Source organism: Liolophura sinensis, chromosome 4 (genome assembly GCF_032854445.1).
Source record: "Liolophura sinensis isolate JHLJ2023 chromosome 4, CUHK_Ljap_v2, whole genome shotgun sequence".
NCBI classification, from domain to species: Eukaryota; Metazoa; Mollusca; class Polyplacophora; order Chitonida; family Chitonidae; genus Liolophura; species Liolophura sinensis.
In genome coordinates, this window is record NC_088298.1 from 17,736,927 (window position 1) to 17,747,669 (window position 10,743).

The 10,743-nt window shown below is 40.4% G+C and overlaps 1 protein-coding gene across 1 annotated transcript; it reads left to right on the forward strand.

Annotated features, from left to right (window-relative positions):
* Positions 1–1,035: 1,035 nt before the first annotated feature.
* On the forward strand, positions 1,036–10,199 carry LOC135464467 (uncharacterized). The gene is made up of 5 exons (XM_064741892.1): positions 1,036–1,243; positions 1,943–2,021; positions 7,723–8,638; positions 8,673–8,786; positions 10,182–10,199. Exons 1-5 carry the CDS (start codon positions 1,036–1,038, stop codon positions 10,197–10,199), a joined length of 1,335 nt encoding a protein of 444 aa, XP_064597962.1.
* Positions 10,200–10,743: the final 544 nt, after the last annotated feature.

A 10,743-nucleotide genomic window follows, 5' to 3' on the forward strand; every position in this document is an offset into this window, starting at 1 on the left:
GAATAATGGCGTACTTCAACAGAAGATATCTATAACTTGATGTATACACAATCTAAGATTTATTTATTTATTTGATTAGTGTTTTACGCCGTACACAAGAATATTTCACTTATACGACGGCGGCCAGCACTATGGTGGGTGGAAACCGGGCAGAGCCCGGTGGAAACCCACGGCCATCCGCAGGTTGCTGACAGACCTTCCCACTTACGGCCGGAGAGGAAGCCAGCATGAGCTGGACTTCAACTCACAGCGACCGCATTGGTGAGAGGCTCCTGGGTCATTACGCTGCACTAGCGCACTAATGATTATTCAGGTGTTTAGTTATCAGCACTTCCTTAAGACAATGGCCCGGAAGTGTATATGATGCATTTTCTGGGTAAACTGTGCCTTGGCAGGTCAAATGGAGAGACGAGAAATAGAGGGGTGATCTGGTTATGCTCTCTGTCCATAGATGCTAACACCAAAACGTCATTTTGTTACACTAGGTCATAGATGGTATGAAAGTCCATTAAAATCAACACGATGTATTGCAGAAAGAGCATTTAGAGCGCTGAAATCGCGTTTCCGGTATTTAAATTTTATTGCTAACACATCATTTGACGTTTCTTTTGGATGTTTAACTGTATTAATTATTCTGAGCATTTGATTTATTTATTTATTTGATTGGTGTTTTACACCGTACTAAAGAGTATTCCACTTATATGGCGGCGACCAGCATTATGGTGGCAAGAAACCGGACAAAGCCCGGTGGAAACCCACAACCATCGGCAGGTTGCTGCATGACCTTCCCACGCACGGCCAAAAAGGAAGCCAGCATGAGCTGGACTTGAACTCAACGACAGCATTGGTGAGAGGCTTCTGGATCATTAAGCTGCGTATCAGATGAAATACAGCCTCTTCTCCAAGGACGGGGAAATGGTCCATCGATGTGCATTTTGTGCACGAGTGCGGTCTGCCTTAGAGTGACCCGCTGCTTTTGGGTATGCTTTGCGTCGGTTAGGTTGTTTAGAATTTGTGCGTGTTGGAAGTACGGAAATGAAAGAACACACCATGTTTAATCATCTACAGACCCTTGAAGCTGCTATCGCTCATGCTGTTGAGTATGAAACTGTGAAAGGGCTGAATAAGCCTGTGTACAAACCACAGTTTTACACACAAACTGGCGTGGGATATGTCAGGGTTGTGAGAACTGCTGATGCATTAATGGTAGGAAGTGTTGCTGAGCAACTTCAGGAGCACATAAGTAGGTTATCCCTATCCATTGAGCAGCATCTCCGGAGATCGGCAGAACTTCAGAAAATTATCAGGTTTAAAGAGGGTAACAATTTGAATTTCCGTGACAAAGAGTGCTATGTATGTCACAAAAAGGGTCATCTGTCCTACGACTGTCCCCTCAAGCAGGCACCGGTGAATGAACTGGACGACAATAGGAACGCACCTTTAAACTAAACCGGGCTGTGTCTGTGGCCAAGGATAGACACTGTCTTCCTCTTCTAACAGGCCACGCTGCAGCGTTGGCGCAGTAATGGAATCTTGTCTCTCTGGCAAAGTGGAAATCGCTGGTATCACTGTGGATAGATACAGCATCTGCCACAAGCTTGATGTCGTCCACGGTCTATGATCAGTTGGGGGTGAAAAAGCCATTGTTAGAAAAAACAGATGTGGTGCTAACCAATGCTAATGGAAGAGCTTTAATGATTTTGTACAAAGCTCACGTGGACAAACAGTCAAGTGTTTGTACATAAATTCGTCGTAGCTGCCTTAGAGATGCCTGGAATGCTGGGGATAGACTTTCTTCAGCAAAATAACTTTGATGTCAGTGTCGGTAGAAGAGATTTGATCATGGGATGGGGGTGGGGTGGGTGTCAACGTATTTCTGTAACAGGTAGGGCTAGCTCGCACTCTGTTAGGATCAGGTTAGCCTCAAAATTTGTTATTCCAGCTCAATCCGAAGTGCCATTAATAGGCTATATTGTTGGAGAGGTTGAACCAGGTGAGGTACAGTATTTTATAGCTGAAGGGTTAGTTGGAATGGTCAGAAAAGGTTTGTTGGTCTCACAAGCCCTTGTTAATCCAGAAGAAGTTTGTCTTGATTGTTATTAATGTTACACATAAACCTATATACATTAAGGAAGATGACCATATAGCTGGAGTGCATGCAGTAGTCGATGTTCCCGTGGCCGAAGGCAAGGAGGGTAGAAAGAAGGTCAACCTTCCCGCCCACCTCGAGTCATTACTGAAGAGAGGGTCTACTTTTCGGGGTAATCAGCAGACCTTTCAGTTGAAGGAAATGATTTGTCAGTATCAGGATGTCTTTGTAGCTCCTGATGGGAAGCGTGGAAGAACCCAGTTAATCAAGCACTCAATACGGAGGATGCCAAGCCCACCAAAGTTCCTTCTGGCCGACCACCAATGGCCCAAAGAAAGATCGTTGAGGAATAGCTGGAGAAAATCTTAAGGGACGACACAACTTAGCCTAGTAGTAGCCCCTGGTCTTCCCCGGTTTTGCTAGAGGCTAAGCGAGATGGATCTACCCGTTTTTTGTGTCGATTATAGGCGTTTGAATGCCGTAACGATAAAGGATGCTTATCCCCTCTCACGCGTTGACGACTCCTTAGAAGCTCTTTCTGCTTCGTGCTGGTTATCTATTCCAGATCTTGTCTCAGGATATCGAGCCGTGAGTAAAAAGATCGAAAGAAGACGACCTTCTCAAACCATAAAGGGCTTTTTCAGTTGAAAGATATGCCATTTGGCGTGTGCAGTGCACCAGCGAGTTTTGAACCACTCATGGATTTGGCACTTAGAGGGTTGTATTGGGATCGATGCCTGTATTACCTGGATAATATTACTGTGTTTGGTAAATCTTTTGATTCTGCCTTAGATAACTTGAAAAATGGTCTTTAACATGATTCGAGGGGATAAAGCTTAAGCCCTCAAAATGTTCCCTATTTCGGAAGAAAGTGGCATATTTGGGTCATGTGGTTTCTGAGTCTGGCATAAGTTGCGATCCTGCTAAAGTGGATCAAGGGATCAACGGGTCAGTCCCAGAAAATGTATCTGAAGTCAGAAGTTTCCTTGATCTTGTGGGGTATTATAGACGCTCTATCCCCTCTTTTTCTACAGTTGCCAATCCTCTTATCTGTCTGACAAGGAAGTCTGCGAAGTTTCGTTGGGGCAAGGACTGTCAGGGGACATTTGACGCTTTGAAGAAATTAGTAACATCTTCCCCCATTCTGACTTATCCTATGCCGGAGGCAAAATTTATCCTCGATAAATGCTAGTGCGACAAGAATCAGCGCGGTATTATCATAGGTTCAGAATGGTAAGGAACATGTAATCGCCTACGCTAGTAAAACACTAAATAAACATCAGCGAAGTCATTGTACTACAAAAAAGGCGCTCTTGGCAGTGGTCACATTCATCAAACATTTTCGCCATTATTTGTGTGGTAGGAGTTTCTTGCTAAGGACTGATCATGCCAACTTGAGGTGGCTGAGGAACTTTAAGGAGCCGGAAGGCATGATGCCGAGGTTGATTTATGTCCTGGACACATGTGATTTCGTCATAGAACATCGTAAAGGTAACAGGCATGATAACATGGATGGGCTCTCTCGTCAATCGCACAGGATATGCAAAAGGAAGGACTGTGAAGGTTGTGAGGGTTTATTCAACATGCAGACAAGCCACCAAAGAACCTCGAGACGTGGTAAGCCTTTGGGCATTGTCTGAGGCTTTAGAGGTAAAGAGAGGTGTCCTCTATTATCGTCGGTATCAGAAGATGTATCCTAAAGTAGTTTACTGCTGGTTGCTCCGCCTGATGTCGAAGAGTTTTATGAATTACACTGTAACCGCACATCTGGTCACTTAGGTAGAAACAGAAGCCTCCGTTCAATTCGTCAGAGGGTATACTGGCCGGGTATGACAGCTAACATAGCCCGCTGGTTGCGTGCCTGTGATTTAAAGGTAAGGTTAAAGCATTTAAGCTTCTGTTAAATTCACCAACATACAAAATATCATTTTGTGAGCTTGGCAAAGAGTGGTGCGTACCTCTAGGTTTACAGGAAGAACTGGAACAGTTTGTCTGTGATCTTTATGGATAGAAGGACTGTAGTGATATTAACACTGTTAAGTATAACTGGTTCCGACTTGGACATGTGAGTGATACAGCAATGCCACCAAACCACGACAGCTTGGCATTGCACATTATGAGGGCCAATTATGACGCAAAACTTCGCAGATCTTGTCTTCAGGCACAATCCCGTCCCCCAAATCCAGACGGGTATGGTTGGGAGATGACAGACACAAGACTTCGTATTAAATTGAACACTTTGGCGATTGCACCTGACTCTATTCTGAATTGTATAAATTGTTCTTGTAGAAAGACTCTGTAAGACTCTAACAAATGCTTTTGTAAGAAAGAGGGGGTATTGAGTGCACAGACTTGTGCAAGTGTAATGACTGTCATAATCGAGTACCACAGGTTAATAGTGACAACACAAGTGATGATGAAACTGCCTAATTACAGATGTATACATAGGATGAGTAAGGAGGACTGATGGTTGGAGACACTCCCACCAAAACAATGCATTGTCTTTCCGAGGACATCATTTGGTCAAGTGTTATTCAGTATAAGCTGAGAATCAGTGATATAATATATTGTGCTAATGCAGATTACCGGTGTAAAAGTAAATTGTTGTCAACAAACAAAATGCATTTATAAAAAAAGATTTCATTCCTGTGTTTATCATCTCATTTATTATTCAATGTTATCTATTCATATTCGTACTGAGAGCCTCAGTGGCCAAGTGGTTATCGTGCCAGCACAACACTGTGACTAGGAAGTCTCTCGACAGTGTTGTCGCGTTGAGTTCAAGTCTGGCTGGTTTCCTCTCCAGTCATACGTGGGAAGGCCTACCAGGAAAATATGATTGGTCTTGGGTTTCGACCAGGATTCCTCATACAATATTACTGACTGCTGTCATACAAGTAAAATATTCTGGAGTACCACATGTAACATAAATCAAATATATAAATAAACACCTATACTATGCTGGCTGATTTCATGGACGCACTTGTATTACTAAACTATTCAGGTCATCCGTTAAATTTTGTCAAGGCAGATTTTTCGCCCGCAAGTTTCTTGACAATACAAAAACTTTGTTGCAAGTTCAATTCTATTCCTTATCAATTTGTCTTCTATTTGTTGGCAAATATAGACCCAATCATTTGTCAAACAGGATTCATCTAGGTGTGGTTTAGTCCAATGTTGTTTGTAACCTCTTTGCAAAATATCAATAATCACGATCCATTTAACACATCCACAAATGTGACAATCCGCAAAAAATACCATTAGTACTTTAAGCTCATCAAACTCTAAAGCAAGCAAATATTTTTGGTAGAGCATTGCTGATTTAAAGCAAGCATATAATGAGGAAGAATTTGATATATAGTTCTCCCCTTCACCTTTTATGCTGAAGCAAATTGTTTTTCTAGGCCACTTTTTTACCTACGGCCCACGGCTTACATTCCCTCAGAGTGATACACCGAGAGACTATTCTTCCCGGCACTGCCACTGATCTACAGTGCCTTGCTTGAAATTCTCAGTGACATTATTTCTTGCCAGTGACGCACAGTACCCAGATGAAATTCTCAGTAACATTATTTCTTGCCTGTGACGCACACTACCCAGATGAAATTCTCAGTGACGTTATTTCTTGCCTGTGACGCACAGTGCCCAGATGAAATTCTCAGTGACATTATTTCTTGCCAGTGACGCACAGTACCCAGATGAAATTCTCAGTGACATTATTTCTTGCCAGTGACGCACAGTACCCAGATGAAATCCTCAGTGACATTATTTCTTGCCAGTGACGCACAGTACCCAGATGAAATCCTCAGGGACATTATTTCTTGCCAGTGACGCACAGTACCCAGATGAAATTCTCAGTGACGTTATTTCTTGCCAGTGACGCACATTACCCAGATGAAATTCTGATTGACTTTATTTCTTACCAGTGATGCACAGTGCCCAAGATGAAATATTAGGTGACCTTTATTCTTACTAGTAATGCTCAGTGCCCAGGATGTAATAATCGGTGACTTTCTTTTTCACCAGTGCATGTGACATTTGTCACGGTGGGTGTTTCTCTCCATAACTTTAGTAAAAGCGTTGTTCGAATGACCGTTACCCACCTATAAAGTATAATTTTAACTATTCTTGGTAAATTCAGAAACTTCTGTAATAACTCTATTTAATCTGATACATTACGTTTATGTTGACTATCAGTCGTGAGGTACGCTCATAACATCAGTGGGTATACCTCAGCAGGCTTTCACCTTATCCGTTGATAAAGGTAGCAGCATTTCTCGTTACTGAGCCTGAAATGACCGAAATGACCCGGAGATAAGGAAAACCCTTACACTAAATGTTATTGGATGGTTTAGTCAAGTGATGAACTAACCACTAGTACAACATGGCCGACTCAGGATGTTACAAGCTGGGGGAAGGAGTAGTAGAGTAGATTGAACAATTTTTCAACATTAGTGAATTGAAAACCTTTCAAAAAACTGTTCTCGCAAATGCAGCGGTACTGAAATATGATAGTCTGGTGTGTGTACCGACTGGCAGTGGGAAGTCATTGTGTTTTGTAACGCTGCCTATCATATATGATAAGCAATGGGCCGAACGTGAAGACACAACCACAACAACGGGCAAATCTGTTCATCCACCGCATCAGAGATCAGTAATTATCAAAATATCCCCACTTATCAACCTTATAAACATGCAGGTGGAGAGACTTATACACTGTTTGTGTTTATGTTACAGATATTTGGTAGGGAACCTAGAAAGTTACCTTGACTCCAAGTTCATCAGCAGCCTTTTCAAATCTGGTGTCTATTAGAAGAGTGTCGCAGCATTAGTTTTTGATGAAGTTTATACGGCTATGTCCTGGTAAGAATCAGCTTTTATTTTATGTTAATCTCTGATTAACATAATGAATGATCAAGCCCAGTGAAGACTAAGGCTGTTATTTAAATAATTATCACAGTATTATTTAAAACATCTTAATGTACATACAATGACTTCAAAAAATATTTTCACATGATCTTCCTTAGAAGAACAGACTGAAATGGTCTTCTAGATATTGCATACTTTGTGCAGATGTGACCTGTTCTTTGTAGATAGGTAACCTACTTTGTCAAATGTATAATCGTATAAATCTACTTTGGAACATAATATAAATTAGTACATACAGTTTTAATCCAAAATGACAACTTAAATATGTTGATATTTGTTATTATGCAATGTCTACGGAAACGTCCGGTTGTGATACAAATACCAAATCAGATAAACTCTATTTGGGCGTTACTATGAAGGTCTTGTAAGGAAAGTTTACCCACAGCGGAATGATGTGTGATCGCAGCTAAGTTGATTAAACACATGATTACGTTATCTTGGTGAGGACTTTTTTCTGGCATCAAATGGTTGATCACTTCCAGAATAACCTAGACTGAACTTACCAGTATCAGTTTGGTCCAGTATGTCTTCCTGCATGAAAAATACTAGCTTGTTTACAGCTAGCAAGGCTGGGTTATTATTGATGACGTAAAGCTGTTGAAAGCAATGATTTATCAGAATTATTCATAATGTTGTGATACGAATAATGTTGACAATTATTTATGTATGCAATTGCTTATGATTTCTTTCTTCTTTTCTTGAAGGGGACTTTCTTCAGATGGTAAAAAGGCATTCAGAAGCTTCTTCTCAAGACTTGGGTATTTGCGAACAAAATTTCCTGAGGTTCCAGTCATGTGCCTTACTGCGACATCCAGCAAAGCAACACTGTTAACTGTGAGACAACTTTTAGCTCTGATAAAGCCATTTGAATATCTTGAATCCCCAGAACGCCCAAACATAAGGCTGTGTGTGAAAAAAATTAAGACAGGTCATGAAGCAGTACAATGGCTTGTCGAAGGAATTCGCAGGTATGGAAATACATATCCGAAGACCATAATTTATTGCAGGAGTATTCGAAAATGCTCTGAGTTATATGCACCCTGTGAGGAACATCTTGGTAAAAACCCTGTGGACATGGACATACGACAGTTTGACATGGTACATTCCATAACAATGCCAGATGTCAATACTAGTATTGTTGATCGGTTTATGCGCAGCACCGCACTACTAGTTGTTGTCTTTGCTACCAAGATTCTTTGGATGGGAATCGATATTAGACGTTCCCAGGTAGTGCATGATGGTCCTCCAGGAACCGTTGATGACTATTTGCAGCAGATTGGACGAGCTGGTAGAGATGGGCAACAGGCTCATGCTGTTCTGTTGTTTCATGGCAAACACTTGCGGAACCTTGATGGTGCGCTGAGGTGTGTTGTTAGGAATTTGGACAATTGCATCAGAGAGATTCTACTGGAAGGTTTCCCCGGTGAAACACAACCCATAAATGACAAACATTTGTGCCGCAATATTTGTGCCTCAAAGTGCAATTGCGCGCAGTGCAGTGTGTACGAGAGCATGTATGAATGTTTTGTACGGGAGCATGAAGAACAAGAGGAGGCAGACAGTGGTGACGAGGAGGAGGAGTACAGGCAATTGTTAGAGGGCCGGGAACATCGGCTACTCGTGGAATTTCTACAAGACCGACTTGGACATGCAGACCAGTTCAGAACATCCACTCCACGCTGCACCTTCCCTGTTGCATGGACTGGACAACAGTGTCATTGAGGAGTTCTTAGAGAAGGCAGCTGAAATTTGCAGTGTAGATGATGATGTAATTATAAATTTTGTACAATTCCTTTATATAGTACAGCTTGCCACGTTGTGGAAGCTTTGGCAACAGTATTTAGTAATATGGATGTTGATTTTGAGTTCAAAAATTAGTGTGCTAAGCATTTCTGTTTCCTTCTGACAGTAAAGTTATGCAAAAATACAATGGAATAGGTCCTGTTTCTTCATTCGTTACATTTCATTGAACAGTCCATGATGTTCATACTTGTCAGCTTTTAAGCGCGGATAAAAGGTCTTGCTGATTTGCTTGTTACATGATGTTAACGCGGAACTTTTTTCACATCCCACTCCCACACTGATTGTTTTACTAGGACAGGTTTCCAATATGTTCATGTACATTCTACCTACCTGTGATATATAACAGCTGTTACAGTTAACGTGTTACGTGTAATATGTACAGGTGGTTAAAGCTCTAGCTCACTGTGAGTTTGTGAATATCAGATAATAAATCTAAAACCAATGTTTTTAGTTCCAAACAAACTGTTTATTTTTTCAATATACTACTAAAGGAAATGGTACTAGCATACCTGGAAGCATGGGTCAAAAGCACATGTGTTATGGTGTAGAATTATTGCAAACGGATACTGGAAGTCCTAAAATGTGATCCCATGATCTTGGGTATTCCTTTATGGATGAACAAAATCATAGCAAAAAAAATCTATTTTTTTCATTTGTATCCACTCATTAGACCATATTTGTTTCACTTCATACTGCTAGTTACATATCCTTTAAATATTTCTTTAATAAAAACTAACTATTAACTGTATGCTATGTTCTTTCGAAATAAATGTATCATGATTTTAGTTATTGGTGATAAGATGTGCTTCAAACTGAAAGAGTTCAACATTAACACAACAAATTGCAACTTGTATGACTTCAAAACGATCAACACATGGCGATGTACATGTAATTTGTATGTCACAAAAGATAAAAATTAGTACGTCATGCAGAACAATGAGCACATTGCATAACATCATATGTTTAATAAAAATATGACCAAATTTCTTCTTATATCACACTTTAACAGTTTGGGATAACAAGATTGTTAGCCTACACACACTGAAGTCACACATTGAGACCGACATTATCATTGAACATAATAAAAACGATATTCTACTTCCTATGATGTGGGAGAAAAAAAGCTGACATTTAAGTCATTCATCACTGAAGTTATCATCTCAATAATGCCAGATGTTATGAGGTTGCATGAGTTATACACCCTGCACAAGTTAAAGACATCAACAGATCAAAAAGCAGGTATGAATTCAATCGTGTAGGATACCATTAGTAGTGAATACAATCCTTTGTCTCCTCATAGCAATGTACATGCAATAGTAAGTCAAAGCAGACACAATGTAACATCTGTGGTATGTTGCAGAATGATGACATAGCATAGGATCATATGTTTAATAAAAATATTTTAAAAAATTCTTCATTTATAAAGATACACCTTGTGTCCTCTGCACAAAATATGTGCCACACTTAAGAGCTTGTAACGTGGGAAAACAATCAATTCTTGCAACCCACAAACTATTTCAAGAAACACATTGGGACCTTCGACAGTATTACAAATATCATGTTATACTTTCCATGTTGTGCTTTTCCTTTCTTTGGCCAAAAAAACCCCATGAAAATAAAGTGACTTAAACATCATTTCACTAATGTGAAACATATGATATACGGCCAACCCAGGTGAAGTATAAGAAACTTGAACACACCATTAGATGACAATCTGACACGAGAGGTTAATGACAAGTTGGAACATATGTGGCCAACATGTCAACAATGTGCAGAGGACATGTGACACCTAATCATAATTTCACTGGCTTGATGTCCACTGTCTTATCACATTAAAACTGCATTTATCCCTTGTTTTTTTGGTTACGCAGCCAATCGTTGAATTTCACCAAGTTCACTGAGCTTAGCTAAGTCATTTGGAA